The sequence below is a fragment of the Pagrus pagrus genome (assembly GCF_965226575.1).
Source record: "Pagrus pagrus genome assembly, chromosome: 19".
Classification (NCBI taxonomy): Eukaryota; Metazoa; Chordata; class Actinopteri; order Spariformes; family Sparidae; genus Pagrus; species Pagrus pagrus.
In genome coordinates, this window is record NC_140203.1 from 3,298,393 (window position 1) to 3,316,343 (window position 17,951).

The window sequence follows — 17,951 nt, forward strand, 5'->3', positions numbered from 1 at the left end:
TAACTAAAACAAGCTGACTGCTGATTTAAAACGGCCCTTTCGACAGTGACACTGCTCGGACAGACATTCGGAGCTGCTAGGAAAATCCATCTGAGCGTCTCGAACCAGATCATTGATCGTTGCGGCGGTTAATCAGGCGTTGTGACCCCCCTTCAAACCACACACAGAGCAACAACCGATCATCTCAATTCTAAAATTAGGCAGCAGCGATCGATTCAGTGTTCGCCCGGCTGTAGGAGTTGGATAAACTGTTGGTGGAGAGGTGACGTCATTAAAAGGGCTCCAGACGAAGCTGAAACGATGGAAATACATGATGGAAATATGATGTTTCTGTTAGTTTCATGTGTTGATGTGAGGAAGGTTACAGTTTCCTCGTCACTCCACACACATCTGATGTTTTCAGCTTTTCACTGGAAGAGTCGAGTTATTTTTAAGTCACATGCTTCATGTATGTTCCTGCTTTTGTTTGATTGTCGAGGCACTTTGTGAACTCTGTTTTTAAAGGTGCTTTATAAATAAAAATGTATTAAAGTTAATTATAAAATGACACCAGAGCAGTGAAACAATAGACTAAGAATTTAATAAATGCATCTTTTTTTTGCGTTATAATCTTGAAAAACATAAACGCCGATACTGATATGTGTGCGATAGTCAAATATCGTTCAATAATATCCAACAGGGCTGTAATATAGATGAGATAATCACACAACTAGAATGTGATATATTTAAAGTCGACACACCAAGTCCACACCAAGAATGATAACTGTGACTATAAATTATTGTCACCATTAATATGTCTCCACAACAATAACGACAACGACAGCGAGGAACAATATAATTTTGATCACACTCAGAGGGTTTAATGAACGATAGAAACACCGACAGCCAATCAGAATCCATCTTAATTTACAGAAACATCACTTTTGGGGACATTTTCCTACAAAATAATGTTGCAATAATGTGAGTTTCTAACATTAAACAACCTCTAGACGACAACTTAACTGCTAGATTCTCCTAACTCCTCATATTTTAAGTATTTTGTGAAGCAATATCCTTCTGGGGGTTTTGTTTTTGTTTCTCTGCACAACGTACAGCCGTAACAGGTTATCAATATCCATTTTTCTAAGCTGCAGACACAGCTGGAGCATGCAGCGTGAGCTCGGTTCCTCCGTTTACAGAAGGTTATTGCTCATCAGTGTGGACGCTCACACAGTTAATGTTATAGTGATTGTTCTCGGCGTGGACAGCCCTTAAGCCTGGTGTAAGCGGAGTACCTAATATGACATGAGATGAAGGAGAAAGTGATATTCAGTGAGGTAAAATATGTGCAATATGATCACAAAACTAGAATGTGATGCACTGAAATACAGTTCAAAGCGAAGTCAAGTTGTTTCTTCTCCCACAGCAAAGAGGAAAACTGAAAATTTGCAGCAAAATGCCAAAAGAGAAGAAATAAATTAAACTATAAATTCAAAATGGCGTAAATTTAAGAGGCATGGGTGGTGTCGCCGCTCAACTTGTAGCTGTAAACGAGAGGAAAAATGTGTTTTTCTCTGCAGGTTGTCAAACAGGTTAGCTTCAAATCCTCAATTATAAACTGTGAAGGCGATCGACTGCTGGGCGTTCTCTGTTCAGCCTCTTTGGATGCGTCTCCATTAAGTTTACTCCAGCCAAAAACACTCTTTAATTGAGCGCAGCCACAAAGCCTGTTGACTGCTCTGTTTCTCTCCAGACAGCCATGAAAGAAAGAGACGTGTTGCCAGCTCACTGACACGACAAGCAGCCTCGGGGAAAAAAAAATGTGGCTGATCTGTAATAAGAAGGAAAGAAAGAGAAAGAACAGACCAGCAGTCGAATCAGATCTTGTGTATTTGAAATAATGTCGACTGAAGCTTTTGATTCTTTGTGAAAAATGGCAGTAAAATGTAAAAAAAACAAAAACAAAAAACACATCAGTTGTGCTGCCTGCACATGTGGTCTGACGGTAATGCTGTTGTGGTAGTTTCCTGTCGAGGAAATGGTTTAAAAGGAGGAAGCGGAGGGTAACCTCAACCGTCAGATGAATAAACCATGCTCAGGTTAATCGTTAGCTCACCAAGCTGTAAATGATATATCGACAGTCTTTTATCCAGTGCTGTCTCTGCGCTGCTGCAGGTACAGCTCAGCCTGAATCAGGTGTTAAAGACACTTTAGTTTTTAATGAGGAAGTGATAACAAATCCTCTGTGACACTGTGCGGTTATTGATATCTGGATGAATGCTCTCCTGAACCTTCCTAACCATCCCAGTAACGCAGCTTCATATCCTCCTGCAGCACTGACGGCCCCTTCCTAAATGACCCAGTCTCCTGGCAACCAGGCACCAATCAGCACGCAGGATCTCTCTCTGTAGTAACCACAGTGTGGGGCGTGACCAATCCCACACACAGCCAGGTAACACATGTCTCAGCACCCAGGGACGTTTTTTTTATTTCCTCCTGTTTTATGTGCTGCAGCGATACGACACCAGCCGGAACAACGGCAGATAAAATGCTTGTGTTTTTCTTAATTATTGTATGCATTCAATCAAGGCTCATATTCATCAGACTGCTACAGTAAAAGTGCAGCATTATATTTGAGTGAAATTAAAAATAAAAAGCTTTAATATTTCTATTGAATTAAAGCGGCTGTAATCTATATTTTTAATTATAATAATGAATCGGTGTAAAAGCTCCTCTCTGTTTTACAAAGCTTTATAATGAGTATCAGCTCGTTATTTATCTGTGCAGCTGCAGCTTCACTGTTTTGGTTTACTCTGACTGCTGTCATGGTGTCGTTTTTCAAAGAAAAAGCTGTAAACCAGCAGACAGATACAGTAAAGGGAAGTCCACACCAGGAACGACAACTATTACAATTATTCTAAGTAAAAATAGATTGACGACAATAAGAGCGGGGAACGATATCGTTGGCATCAGTTTCAGAGCCATTTGATGAACGATAGAAACACTGACAGCCAATCAAACTACACCTGAAATCACAGGAACATCATTAGCTTGATTTTTTTTTTTTGGGACCTTTTCCTAGAAAATAATCTACTCTGGCGGTGATGGGGTCTCTGTAGTTGGTTGTGATGTCCTGTAACGATGGCCAAGATTATTGATGTTGACTCAGACAAAACTGTTGCTAAAAATTGTCTTCAAAAGACGACGAGGGGGAGGGTTTTCTGTTTTTGTTTCTCGGTACAACATAATGTTGTCAGAAGTATTGAAATATCGCCATCGACAGCAAGTTGACATATGCGTCGCTATAGTTCATATAAAGTCCCACGTCCTCCAGAAGTAGATTAACTTGAACTTGAACTAGAACTTTATCGGCCATCAGTGGACACTCACGTTGTTATCTTTACAGTTATGGTTATCGTGATCGTTCTTGGTGTGGACGGCCCTTAAGAGACTAGCTGGTGAACATAGTGGAGCAAATAGCAGCTAAAGAGTCAGATGTTTCCTCAGGAGCTGGTGGAGACAAAAAAGGTGGACACCAGTGTTGTTAAAAGTACCCATAACTTATACTTGAGTGTGATTTATTTCTCAAGTAACGTCTGTGATGATGTTTTCTTCGATGTATAACACCTCCTCCATCACCAGCACAACCTCCTCCAAACTTCAGTGTGGTCTTAATTAAATTATTTGTTATCAGAGATGTTTGTGAATTCATAAAAATAATAATGAAAATGATGAAGACAGTTATCAATGAAGCAGTCGTAGGCTAAATCCACGCATCAAGCCAACTGATGTGAGCTCATGAAGCCGTAAATAAACAGTCGAAGGCTGCTGTTAAAGGTCACACCTACACTTCACTGTAAGTAGGAGTGAGCTGCTTGATAAATTTGTCTCAGTCTTTAAAGAAAAAAGCACTTTTACTCCTCAGTGTACTCCTCCTCTAGAGCATTTTTCAGTGTTATTCTTACATCTTAATAAATAAGGTCTCAAGCTTCTCAGTGGTGCATATTTGTTGTACAAGTGTAGGAGTTGAAGCGTTTTATCGACTTTGTTATCCCGGGAAGGATGTAGGAGAGCTGCAGAACAAAGACTGTTTGATTTAAATACCAACAAGCTTCATGTTATATAAAATTACATTTCTGTCAGTCTTCTGGTTGTGTTGATTTCACAAACCATCATTCATTTCATTAATGGATCTTTGAGTTTTTAAAACAGAGACGTCAGTCTTGGATACATGAGAACATGAACTTCTTTGTCTACTTGTTGCTTCATGTTTGGTCCCAGTTTCACTTTCGTTGTGACTCTTTTGGAGTCGGTCTGACTGTAAAGTGTCATCTTTGTATGTTGACATCAGTTTCTCTGACCACCATCCTCTGACTTCACTTATTCCCCCACGTCGTTCACTGACACCTCTCTGTTTCCCACGTAGGTGTTCGGTGGACACATGGGTCCGGGTGAGAGCTCTGGTGGTCACATGATGCCCGGTGGCAGCCCTGGTATGGGTCCAGGAATGGGCTCCCAGTTCATGGGCCAGCAGTCGTACGGAGAGGCTGTTTCTAAAGGTTACGGCCAGCCGGTCATGTACGGACGTCCCGGCGCCGCTTACAACCCCGCCTCAGCCTACGGTGGAAGGTACACCGGTTTCCTTTTCACTAAATGTAATTTTTTTACTTTCAGTATGACTGCAAACGAATGTGACTCATCATGGTGTGATCCCACAGCCCACTGTCGGGTTTGAACGGCTTGTTTTCTACCTTTGCCAGAACCTTTAATATCAGAAATCATCATCAGTCACATTTCCAGTGGTTATCTTAAAAGCTTAAAATTGTGAATTTTCATCAAAATGGTTCAACCAATCAGTGTCGGCTACAGGCGTGGTTTAGGTGCGACTCCACTGGTGGTAGCGCTCTCCTGTTGTTGATCTGATTGGTTGAAGTTAGCCGTGATAGACGGTGATAGACGGATGGTTTGAAAGCAACTTCTCTTTTACAAACCGTTTCAAGCGGCGCCTTTCCAGATGGGATTGGAAAGTTCAGAGATCCACAAAGTGACTAGTGTTCATCCTCTGTGGACCATGAATGTTTCAACCAAACTTCATGACAATCAGTGTTACAGTTGTTGAGATATTTCCCTTTTTAGATCCATGTTATCCAGCGGGGCTGAAAATTAATCTGTGACTAAGATCCACAAAATTCAAAAACAACTTGAACAAACGTTTTTGTTTTGTATCTTGTTCTTGACACTCACTCTGACTTATCTCAGTGCCTCAGTACCTGTTACACCTGATTTTGCCCTTGAATATCAGTCACACATAAAAGGAGACTCCCTACAAGAGCATTGTTCTCTGTTTGGACCTTTTTTTAATCTGTGACAAAACACAAAGAAACCAGGAAATAAAGATAAAGAAAGGTCAAGTAAAGAAATCACACTGGAGCCATTTACAGCAGAGATCTGACAAGCATTATTAACATCTATTGAGTGAAGAACTCACAATTTCCATACAACATTATTTCCCTCCCCGATGACTCTGATAGTTGAACAGTGTATTTTTATGTAGCCGTTTTATTTCAGGCTCTTTCTGCAGCGTTTATCATCAGCATATGTCAGCGTGGCTGCTCTCACCCACCGCTCTGACTCACGCTCATGACGAAACCTCACACACTCATGCTGCCCACTCATCTCCCCGTCTTCCCCGTGCAGTTACTCTGGTAACAGTGGAGGTGCCGGTCTGGGCGTCCGTCCTCCCTCTGACTTCACTCAGGCTGCCGCCGCCGCTGTTGCTGCCGCCGCTGCCACAGCAACTGCCACTGCTACGGCAACTGTTGCAGCAATACAGGAGAAACAGAACCAGGAGCTGAGCTATGGACAGGTAAATGTCTCAACCAGGTGACTGTGTGTACTGGAGCCTCTTTTAACCAGACCAGAGTCATTTCATTCATATCCCTTGTTGTTGCCCCTACTCCAACTTGTTTTTAACGTGTAGCTGTCATCAAATTCAGAATAAGCAAACATTTACAAAAATCTACAAAGCTGTTGAGGTAAAAAATTAAATAAATATATATATATATCTTTTGTGTTCTTTTCAATTGAGTATGTGTCATAAACGATTTGCAAATTATCACATTCTTTGATTTAATTTATCTTTTACCCCGCATCCCAAAACGTGGCGTTACCATCTGCTCTGCCAAATGTGTGACAGAACGCAGACTTTACGACTTTATGCAAAAGTTTTATTGACTGTCTAGAAATCAGGTCTCTATCTACAACTAAGGTGGTGTTACTCAGTGTATGTAACTTATATGGTGTTGGATGCAATGAATCATGGGTAATCTTAGTCATGACAAGGTGTGGTCCAAACTGTACAACACTGTCGCTGCAGTTTGCAATGAATGAATGAATAACCACATTTAATCTGAGCTAAAAGTTACTTGTAGCTTATTTTTAGCTTTGTTTTTTCTATGAAAAGTTTAAGTTTTTAAAGTTAAAGACCGCTCTTCACACCATTTTTTACAGTTTTAATAGACGCCGGCTGGTTTGGAGTTGTGATGTTTGCTTGCAGGACGGTGGGAGGGCTGCAAAGCAGAAGCTGGTTCTCTGCTGCTTCCACAGATTCGTGCCACATGTCTCTTATTAACAGCCGAGACATCACATAATTTGACACCGCTCTCTCTCGCCAGACTGTTTACTCTATAGGCTCATTTGCAAAACAAGAGTCAGTGTAGAAGCTTAGAAAACACTGTGATTAATTCTGCTTTCAAACCAAACACTCTGGTCATCTTTGGTCTAACTCTTAGACCGACTGTCTTAAAGAAGGGAAGGACTCCTTTAGGAGATTTCAAGATGTGTTCGGAGCATCCAGGATTAATGTTCAAGCAGAGAAATCCAGTGCCAAACCACAACTACGTCTGCATCGTGATTTCTATGAGGCCTGGACTTGGCTACCATGTCTGTGTTTTTACCCTTGCTGTCGTACTTCCCTTTCCCTCCCAGATGGGTGGAGCATCCTCTTACAGCACCCAGTTCCTGTCCCATTCGGGCCCCCGCGGCCCTCCTCCAGGGATGGTCTCCTCCAGGCCCGGACCTCCACCCACCACCGGAGGCTTGTATCCTTCCCACCCTGCCCAGGCTCAGAAGATGCCCCAGCACGCAGGGTATCCAGGGGGACCGCAGGGGCTCAAACGGCCTTTTCATTCAGAGGTCAGTGGTGTTAGCTTGATGCTAAAATGAACATCAAGGCTCACTTAAAGGCCTATAATACCACGTTAGAGGCTCTGCTTAATGTTCATTATTTGTCAACATCAAAACTGGGACATCACGTCTTTTTTTGGGTCTGGATGTGGAGCAGTTTTGTTGAGGGGAAGGAACAGAAATGAGAAGCAAATAGACGAGAGGTGTAACACCTAGTAACAGTATATTTGTAAACAAAGAGATTAGGTGAGTCAGTGTTTGTGCTGTTGTAATAATTCTTCCACTTTTACCTGCTCCTTTAACCTCTGTAGCTTGTATTTCTCAGTAAACCCCAAACAGTTGAGTAACTGTAAGTCTCTGTTTTATTTTCCTTCTCCAGGGTTTTCCGGTGCAGCAGTACGGCTCTGGTGGGATGTCCGGGTACCCTAACCAGCCTCTGCAGTACCCAGCCGGTCCACCGCAGCGATGCGCCCCCTCGCCCTCCTACCCCACCAGTCGGATGCCCCTCATGGGACAGTACACATCTGGATCACACAACCCAGGACAGTTTCCTCCCGGAGCCGGTCAGCCCAATCCTCCTCAGTATTACAAGGTGATCACTTCCACCGTGTTTACCTTCACAGATCAGAGCCTGACCGACTCTGAATGAATGAGGCTGATATCAATGTATGATTATCCACATATATCAATTATTTAGGGTTCGTACAAAGTCTTTAAGTTGGCTTGACTTTAATCGTCATGTTTTCAAGGTTAGGAATATGCTTGAATAAACTGTGTCACATCGATCACTACAGAAACTAGAAAACCAGAAATTCTTTTAATATTTGAAATGAATCCCGTTGTCATATGTGTTTGTTGTCTCCTGTCGCGCTGCAACAATGAATCAATTAGTTTTCAGCCATTAAATTAATCCCCGACTGTTTTGTTAATCTATTATCCTATTGAGAGCAAGGGCGACCATTAAAAATCCATTCTAAAACGTTTTCTGAAAAACTTGACAGCATCGTCAACATTCACTAAAACCTTTTATATCTCGGCCTCTGGAGCCGAAATAAAAACCATTTAAGAGCTTAAGACTTTGGCTTTGCTCTGTTGTTCATTAATGAATGTCCTGAAAGTGACAACATCATCCAAAACACACTCGCGTCCCCTCAGGCTCTAATGGGAGGAAAAAAGCAAACATTGATGATTCCAGCTTCTTACATGTGAATATTTGCTACTTTCTTTCCTCCTTTGTGACAGCAAACTAAATATCTTCGGGTTTTGGACAAAACGAGACATTTAAGGACGTCATCTTGAGATTTAAGAAACACTGATCCTCATTTTTTAACATTTTCTTACCAAACAACTAATCGATGAACGCAGAAAATAATCATTGACAATGAAAACAGTTGTTAGTTGCAGCCCTGGTCTCCTGGTGTCGAAATGAGGAAACATTAAATAATCATGATGAAGACAACATTAATATAAACAGCCGCTAAAATAAACAAAAAGACAATATACATTGCTGTCGATGTAAAGGACATCTGTAAACTTTTATTTTTCACAAGTAAGATGTGATGACAAAGGACATGTTTGGTTTAGGTGCCTTCAAAGTGCCTGAACTTTACTCTTAAAAAGCTGCAAATCCCAAATGTGATAATGAAAGTGACTGTAAGTTGCAGCCCTCTTCCTGTCTGCTTTGTTGGTGTTGTATCAAATTACCAACAGCAAAGAAATTCTTAATAATTGTTGGATCATCAGCTGATTGTTTCCTGTTTTTGTTCTCCAGTCAGAGCCGTTCAACGGTCAGGGCGGCCTGCCATCTGGAGGAGCTGGAGGATACAATGCCTTCACACAGGCTGCAGTGAGCGGGGTAACTCATATATATATATATACACTTCACTCACTTTTTAAAAGTCAAAAGTCAGTAATAACACATAGAAATATACTTTCTGATGTTTAATGAGATACTCTGAAGTTCTAAACACTCGTCGTCATCCGTCGTCTTTCAGCCAGGTCGGGGTGGAGTGATGCCCGGGTATCCCAGCTCTCCGATGGGAGGGAATCCCACGCCGCCGATGACACCTGGGACGTCCATACCTCCCTACCTGTCCCCAGGCCAGGACACAAAACCCCCCTACCTTCCACCGGACATCAAACCCAACATCAGCACCCAGCAGATCTCCACAGGTGAGACTCGCTGCAGTGAACACACATCAGGAAGAACACTCTCTCTCTGTCTCACTCCTGTCACTGTTGGTAAAGTTTTTGTTCCTCTGCAAAGTCAACTCTGTTTTCCTTTCCAGGTAACCCCAGCGACGATCTGCGTCTGACGTTCCCAGTACGAGACGGCATCGTGTTGGAGCCGTTCAGACTGGAGCACAACCTGGCCGTCAGTAACCACGCCTTCCAGCTGAGAGACTCCGTCTACAAAACACTCATGCTGAGGTACAGAGACGCTCCATCACACTCTCACATCCCTTGTTTCCTGTTTCTTATCTGTGTCGGACAAATAAAACCTAGATAAAAAACAAAGTCGTGGAAGTTTGTAAAATGCTTAATTTGAACCTTTTTGTCAGGAATATGCTTCAATTTGAATATACTCCCTGAAAAATGCTTGATTTTCAACATATTCTGGTGTTTCAACACCATAATCATCATTAAATGTGTCTTTCATTGTGTTATCTTCCTCTGTAACATATTATGTGGCTTCAGTGTGAAATCAGAGCAGCACACCTCTTCCTGAGTGATTTTAAAAAACACCAGATGAGGAAAAACAAATGAGGAATGTTTGATAACCCCACCCAGTCTGTCCCTGATGGTTTGTGTCGTGTCGCCCCCTGCAGGCCTGATCTGGAGCTGCAGTTCAAGTGTTACCACCACGAGGACAGACAGATGAACACTAACTGGCCTGCGTCAGTACAAGTAAGTCGGCATCATCAGCTTTGACATGAGACGCTTTCTTCTAAATTATTATTCTCATAATAGTTTATGTGGTTTTTAGGCTTTCTTTCCCTTGTTTTAATATTTTTTAAGACCGATTGTCAGACAAATCGTCACCGTTTTGTTCTGTATCTGTTTCAGGTGAGCGTCAACGCGACTCCTCTGTGCATCGAAAGAGGCGACAACAAAACGTCCCACAAGCCCTTGTACCTGAAGCAAGTGTGTCAGCCAGGACGCAACACCGTACAGATCACAGTAACGGCCTGCTGTTGTGTAAGTTTCCCTCCTCTCTCTGGCTTTAGGTTCTTACAGTACAACACATGTATATTTCTTATACTGAGATCTCATTTTAAACACATTTTGTCCCTCCTCTCTCTCCGTAGTCCCACCTGTTTGTGTTGCAGCTGGTCCACCGGCCGTCTGTCAGGTCTGTCCTGCAGGGACTGATGAAGAAGAGGCTCCTGCCGGCCGAGCACTGCATCACTAAGAGTGAGTCACTGTCGTCCGATCTAAATATCTGATATATGGGATCAAGTCTCAGGGGGTGTATTAAATGATTATGAAGGGGTGTTGTTGTCTGGAAGGTTTGTGAACCACTGTGACTCCAGAAAGACTGAGCTGGTCTGAATAAAGAAGACCCTTCGAGTTTTTCTGAGCAACAGAAAAGTGTTTTTATTACAGCAGTAAAGTAATTCTGCGTCCTTTTTATCATTTCTTGTTTCAGTAAAGAGAAATTTCAGCAGCGGCACCATCCCCGGGACCCCCGGTCTGAACGGAGAGGACGGCGTCGAGCAGACGGGAATCAAAGTTTCCCTCAAATGTCCGATCACGTTCAGACGAATCCAGCTGCCAGCCAGAGGTCACGACTGCAGACACATACAGGTGCGCTCTCTCACACGCGTATACATGCACCTACAGCATCCATGCAAGTTAATTCTCTCACACTGATGTCTTTGTTTTGTAGTGTTTCGACCTGGAGTCCTATTTGCAGCTTAACTGTGAAAGAGGGACCTGGAGATGTCCGGTGTGCAAGTACGTACGGTATCGACGTCTCATCGCAAGTTTTAAAATCAGATGCTCTCAGCGTGAAACGTAACCAGCAGCTTGTTCCTGTCGTTCACAGTAAAACCGCTCTGCTCGAGGGGCTCGAGGTTGACCAGTACATGCTCGGGATTCTTGTCTACATCCAGAAGTAAGTGTTCACATGTGGATTTCATGTAAATATGGTGATACTTACTCCTCTATTTGATGTCCAGTAACCCTCCTTTGTCTTCCTACCTCTCAGTTCGGACTACGAGGAGATCACCATAGACCCAGTGTGTGGTTGGAGGCCGGTGCCCGTCAAACCAGACCTGCACATAAAGGAGGAGCCGGACGGTCCGGTCCTGAAACGCTGCCGAACAGTCAGCCCGAGTCACATGGTGCTGCCTAACGTGATGGAGATGATCGCCGCTCTGGGTCCGGCATCGTCGCCCTACCAGAGTATGACTGCAGGGGGCAGAAACACCCCCGACTACAACAGGCCAGGTAGAGTCAACACTCCCGAGGGAAAATTTAATGTCAGCTCCTCAATCGCAGATACATAATGTGCCTCGTTTCCTCTAGTATGCAGTTTCTACTGTAAATGTAGTCAAAAAAGATATGTCTGATTTAGGAACAGTCCCGAGTAAATCTCGTAAGACTCTCCGCAACACAGTTTGTACCGAAAGTCATTTGATAAAATTCTTTGCTGAGCTTCTCTGCCTTGTTTCATGAGTCGTTTATCTCTGTAGGTTAATCTCACACTCGTAGGAACTTCATGGTGCATGTCTTAAACTCTGAAATCTACTGTGCTTTGTACGGCAAAAGTATATATGCACCGACAGGGGCGTCGTGGTGTGTCCAAGTGCACCTCATAAAAAATGTCTGGCTCGATCTGCTCTGTGCAGATTTACACGCTGCAGTCCACTTCTCTCAAAAATGGACTCAGCCACCGTGCTGCTAAAACGTGACGTGACGTGGTGCAGACGAGCGTTGTCCAGAACGGCCACAATCAGCTCCGGCAACTATATCGTGGCCGCGATGAGCTGGGGGTTATTAATCATGGCACCGCTAAAGAAAACATTTTCTTAGATATTCAATGTAAGAGAGAAAATCTGGACTTTCTTCTGGTGTTTTGAGGTATAGAAGATATTCATAAACCTGGTGTTAGCACTCTCGACTGGTTCTGTAGATAATGTGTGTAACGTGCACACATACTGTACACAATCAGACTGTGTGGCTCAGTTAAAAGGGTCATCAGCTCTTAGATGGGCGCTGACCCAGAACAGTATTTCAGGCAGCAGAGCAAAGACCTGTGAGTCCCATCCCCCTGCGTATGTCCTCTTACAGCCGGAAGCCTCTTTTCTCTCCTCGCCGCTCTGCTCACTGTTACATAAGAGAAAACAAAGTCAGTCAACACTGACCTGTTTTTATTTGCTGACTGGAACTAATAAATGTTTTCTTTTGGTCTCACAGGGAGCCAGGGATTCTCCAGCCAAACAGCATTCACAGACTTCCCCAACACTCCCGGCACCCCGACACTGGGAGAGTACGCCTCGTCCGGACCACCGCCTCCGCTCTCCTACCAGCCTGAGCAGGTTAGACACCTTTTGAAACACCCCGTTGTTACATAACACATGTATGAGCAAACACACAGGCGCATACATACATTCCTGTCCTTTTCTTGGTGTAGCCTCGGGCCACAGTGACGAGCATCTTTTCTCTTCGGCTCACTCAGGGCTTTTTTTTTCTTCTTAATGATTGAGTGAGCATCAGTATGAATAGACGACAGGCAAGAAGGATCTGCTGCATGAGCTTGCTTCACACGCAGACTCAGAGTTAAAGGTATCCGTTACGCAACTCAAGCTGAGGCACACTCTGCCTGAATGTGAGGTTGTTAAAATTAGAGATGGATCCACTATTTTCAGCTCCAATCTGAGTCAGATATCTGCCGACACCAGAGCTGTTTTATCTTGAATATTATTAACATTACTGTTTTAATATTATTGTTGGGTCGTTACATGTTTAATGGTACATGCAGATGTAGTAAACCACACAGCACTTCTTATTAAAAGATGATGAATATATTAAAATGTATTCCAAATTTCAACTGTAGGTTAAGTTGGCTTAAGTATGGCCTCTTAGCACCACGGCTAACTGAGCTACTTGCTAACAGCAGCTAGTCGCTACAGCAAAGAAATAAAACTGAAACGAGCAAACCTACTCTGGAAACTAAACTGAAGCCAAAATGAATAATGAAATGCAAATAAAACCTGATATAAAACTATGATGACCCTGGTTTGTGCCTGGAGGACTAACTGTGTGCCGCTGTTGCGTAACACTGACTGTCTTTTCCTTCTGGCTTGTGAGCTCAGTTAAGAGCCTTTAACTGAACCTGAAGTAGACAGCACTGACTCAGAATATATTCACTCACATACCGAGCCACTAAACCACACACCACCTGTCGCAGGCAGCTGCTCTGCTGTCTGCTGAAGGTTTTAAGAGAAAGAATAAAGTGTTTGTCCTCGTCTACTGTCACACACTTCTGCTGCTCTGCCTCTTAAGAAAAGAGATTACATTCCCTGTTCGGTGTTCACCTGCTGTCAGTTTGTCATTTTTATGGCCGTGAAATAAAGATTCTCCTCTTGTTCGTGTTTTTCTCTCCCTTCACCGTCAGACGCCTCATCCTGGCCGAATCGAGCACGCCCATAACGTCCTCCAGCAGCACAGCTCAGGCGTTCACGGTAATCAGAGTCTCGGTGACGCAGGCAGTCCGCTGCCGCAGCGGAACGCCAACGCCCAGAATTCCCGGCTGCAGAGCGAAGGCTCCTTCGGTCTGGGAGGGCCGGGAGCACCTGGAGGAGAGGGAGCAGATCATGCACTCGATGTGAGTGGATGACTGTTCATCATGTGTTCAGTTATATAAGAGTGTGTAACGCTAACAGGACTCGACTGTAGGGATGTTCATGAGAGGGACTGTTGTTCTCAGGTGTCATTCACCTTCAACCCGACGTTAACCAAGACAACATGACCTGTCATGAACATTTCATAGCAGACCTGACTAGAATAGCACTCAGTAGAGCGCATACCTTCACCAAGGCCCAACAGTCCTCCTTTTGTACTCTCATCTCATTGATACCAGCCACACAAATATGCCAGATTTCTTCCATCAAGATTTTTAAACAACACTAGCTAGCAACATTAGTAACATTACAATATAATAAAAGTTAATGAGGTTTATTCTGGGAGATCCAGACTGATTTTTTTGTGTAATTTAATTTCTCTTTCTTTCTTCCCTCCGTCCATCGTTAAGCTTCTTCCTGAGCTGACGAACCCCGACGAGCTGCTGTCGTACCTCGGCCCCCCCGACCTCCCCAACAACAGCAGCGACGACCTGCTGTCCCTGTTCGAGAACAACTGACGACTTTAACAACGGTCATCTTCCAGTCCAGCCTCCGCTCCTCTGTCCGCTGTAGCCCTGCCCTCATTGGTTGAAGACAGCACCGTCTCTGTTGGCACCCACTACTTTGTGTGTGTGTTTGTGTGCGAGTGAGTGTGTGTGAGTGAGTGTGTGGATAATTGCGAGTGTGTTTTTGTGTATCTCTGTCTTTTTGAAGTGTCCAGCTGTACTGTGACACTCATTCAGTGCAGTCTACATGAAGAGGAGGGAACACTTTCACATGTGAACACTGTCTATAGGCACTGACTCTGCAGACCAGCATTTAAAACTATAGCACAAACCACAGGCTGAAGGATTTAAATATACGCTATTTAATTTATAGATTTTATGAGCTCAAGTGGAGGATGACGCGTGCTGGGATGTGTTTATGGACCCATTAATGCTCTGGTTCCCAAACGTTTTCTGTCGTTTAACGAGCACACACACACACTCGCACGTTCCTGGTGGATTACTTTGCAGCACAAACACCATATTTCTACTCTTTACCTCATGATCGTTGTGACAACATATGTAATGATTATCATTGTTTTACTGTTGCAGAGCTGTAAAATCTCTTCTCGTTATATTTTAACCGCTGTGCAGGGTTTGTTTATTTATCGTCTGCTTTAAATTTACTTTTACAGACTTCTCCGTGCTTTACTTTCACCTCTCTGATGTGAGTTTGGGAACCACTGCATTAAGGTTAAGGCTCGTGATATTCTACATATTTCTTATTGTCAACAACTCCCATGAAAAAAAACAAACAATGAAACCAACAATGTGTTTCTGCCGTCTGCTCCCAGCATATTGGTTCTCTCAAAAAGGTTATACTTTCATGATAATTAGACTAATTTCCTAATCAGCTGGTCATTGTAGTTTTCATCAAGCGTTACTCAAACAGGAGCAAGAGGTGCATTTGTTGGGGACTATTTTCAGTGGTGGATTAATCCACATTTGGTGCTGTAGTGAATATTTTCAGCTGCAGGATTGAATCAAAATCAATTGCAGCTTGTGTGTTGAAGGAACATGTCACGCAGCGCAACAGTGACTACGTTTACATGCACTAAAGTCTGGATAATATCAACATCTACATGACTTCTACATTTGTACTATACAAACTGAATGTTGTTACATGACCTATATTCATAATATCGTCACATTCTGATGATGGGGGAAAATTAGTGTGAATGTAAACGTAGTCAGTGTGGCTCATTGATGTGTTTTTAATAGTTTTTGGAAAACGGTGGAGCTCCTCGTTAGTGGATGCATCGAGTGTTGATTTAGATTTTACATGGGATTTTTTTGACAATAAGAGAAATATATAATTTCACGAGAATTATCCTTTGAAGAACAGTTCACCCAAAAAATGAATTTCTATTTATTTACTCACCTTCATGTTGATGGAAAGTCAGGTGAAGTTGGACCTCATGTCGACGGTGTAAACAAGGTCTTTACAAATTAATTTGGGGGCTTCTGGAGACTTGGATTAAACCAAACGAGTGTTAAAACAAGTCTCCAGCTACTTCAGTTGTTTAGGAGAACGCTGCATCACTGTTTTGCTACAAGCTGCAGAAATGTTTTGTGGACGACGAAACTTCACCCGACTTTCCATCAGATAATGACTGAATTTTCATTTTTGGGTGAACGGTTTCCTTTAATACATAATGATGTAAGATAAGGGCAGTTAAAAGTGGTCACATTTGTTTCAGACGACGAAGTAAAAAGAATCCAAGAGTGACCTCATGTTTAAAGAAGGAAAAAATAAAAATGTACAATAGACATTTTTCTATACATGAAGTTGGGAGAGCGCTGAGGTTCATTGTGTCTCCGACGTCCTTCAGCACTGTGAAGAATATAAAAACTCCCATCTTTCCTTTCCTCTGTTGGTTTTCACCCTCTTTCGAGGGGTTTTTCAAGCATACTGTAAATGAGTACAGCTGTGTGTCATGGCATTTTCTGCCATTTGAAAGCTATTAGTATGTTTTTCATGTGTAACCCATCATGACACGGGTTCATGTACTGTATAATCAGCTGTTTTCATTAGAGAACGTGTGTGTATCAAATGAATTGTTAATCATGGTCATTTTAATGTTATTAGTTGGATAATGGATCATTGTTGGCACTGTATACATACTGTATGTTAGAAAATTATAAAGCAATTGTATAAAAACAAAAAAAAATCATCTGAGGTCGTACAAAAGCATGTATGACAGAAAAGTCAGCTGACATCCAGTAATGCAGTTAAAGACGCAGAAATTATTCTTAATACCACTTTTTAAAGCTGACGTTTTTTTCTACAGATGATTTTCCGACCGGTCAGACGCGGAAACACGAAGAAATAATGTTCTTTGCCAATTGAGCAACACATTAATGTTATATTTGGAAAAAAAAATTATGAACTATTTAACTGCAAATTTGCTAGAAAAAAAGTTTTTTAATATGTAAACTATTCCACATATTTTGTAACACATTGTAATTGCCATTATTTTCTATTTATTTTTTAATCATAATCGTCATTGTACCTACAGTTACCTTGTCCCTTTCCTGAAACTCAGAATCAGAATTAAAAATCACTTTATTTGACGAAAGAGTTTGTGGCTCTGGTCTGTGAATTTCAACATTAAAGCTGCTACAAGGAACTTTCTTTTCTTTTTGTGTTGTTGATTCACGCGGCACAGTCGGGCACAAAGACTACAACCAGCTAGCTTGGTACGTTCTGTATACCACCGAGTGATGAACGCTTGTATACGTCATTCAAAGGATGAAACTGGAAGACTCAGGACTGCAGATATACAAACTGTTTTTATGATAAAGCAGCTGAAGAGGAACAGGTGAAGAATAAATAATCAGAGTGATTTCTTCAATGGGCTCCACGGTGATTCAAGATGCTAAATTGGCTACAGCAGATGAGCTTTTGTGGGCTATGAAACTTCACCTGACTTTGACATGGAGGTGAGGAGATAATGACTGAATTTTAGGTGAACTTTTCCTTTAATTTACAGTTTGGGGTCCAGAGATTAAACCCTCCAAAAGTCCAGAAAGCTTGTTTTCTTCTCTCCCCTCCCAATCCTAATCATCTGACGACCCCTCAGGCTTTTATCTGAAAACCTATTAAAAATACCCATTGACTTCAAGATGAGGGAACCGGAAGTGCGACTGATTTTCAGGTTTTAGGACTACAGACATTTTACGGTTCATATTTTCAGTATATTTCGCCGGTAATACTTCTCTTAAGCAGTATTTTACTTGTAATGGATGATTTTAACACTGATATTGGTGCATTTACAAGGTCTGTAGGAGGGATATCTATCAAAATGGACGAATACTTTAGTTTTTTGCCAATAACTCGTATTTTTCGCACATTTCTCGTCACATCCTGACAGAGACTTCCAGATGATATAAT

At 42.4% G+C, this 17,951-nt stretch overlaps 1 protein-coding gene across 2 annotated transcripts in view; it reads left to right on the top strand.

The window, feature by feature from the left end:
- zmiz2 (zinc finger, MIZ-type containing 2) overlaps window positions 1-17,139 on the top strand; it is a 26,262-nt gene extending 9,123 nt beyond the window's left edge. For both annotated transcript variants that reach the window (XM_084383371.1, XM_084383370.1), the window contains exons 3-20: window positions 2,314-2,431; window positions 4,406-4,608; window positions 5,677-5,845; window positions 6,967-7,173; window positions 7,544-7,756; window positions 8,936-9,019; window positions 9,159-9,336; window positions 9,453-9,594; window positions 9,993-10,071; window positions 10,231-10,362; window positions 10,473-10,578; window positions 10,814-10,971; window positions 11,054-11,121; window positions 11,213-11,281; window positions 11,375-11,616; window positions 12,586-12,707; window positions 13,787-13,996; window positions 14,423-17,139. In XM_084383371.1, coding sequence (XP_084239497.1) covers window positions 2,314-2,431; window positions 4,406-4,608; window positions 5,677-5,845; window positions 6,967-7,173; window positions 7,544-7,756; window positions 8,936-9,019; window positions 9,159-9,336; window positions 9,453-9,594; window positions 9,993-10,071; window positions 10,231-10,362; window positions 10,473-10,578; window positions 10,814-10,971; window positions 11,054-11,121; window positions 11,213-11,281; window positions 11,375-11,616; window positions 12,586-12,707; window positions 13,787-13,996; window positions 14,423-14,530 — 2,608 coding nt within the window. In that variant the 3' untranslated portion in view covers window positions 14,531-17,139. The remainder of the gene's footprint in view (window positions 1-2,313; window positions 2,432-4,405; window positions 4,609-5,676; window positions 5,846-6,966; window positions 7,174-7,543; window positions 7,757-8,935; window positions 9,020-9,158; window positions 9,337-9,452; window positions 9,595-9,992; window positions 10,072-10,230; window positions 10,363-10,472; window positions 10,579-10,813; window positions 10,972-11,053; window positions 11,122-11,212; window positions 11,282-11,374; window positions 11,617-12,585; window positions 12,708-13,786; window positions 13,997-14,422) is intronic.
- Window positions 17,140-17,951: the final 812 nt, after the last annotated feature.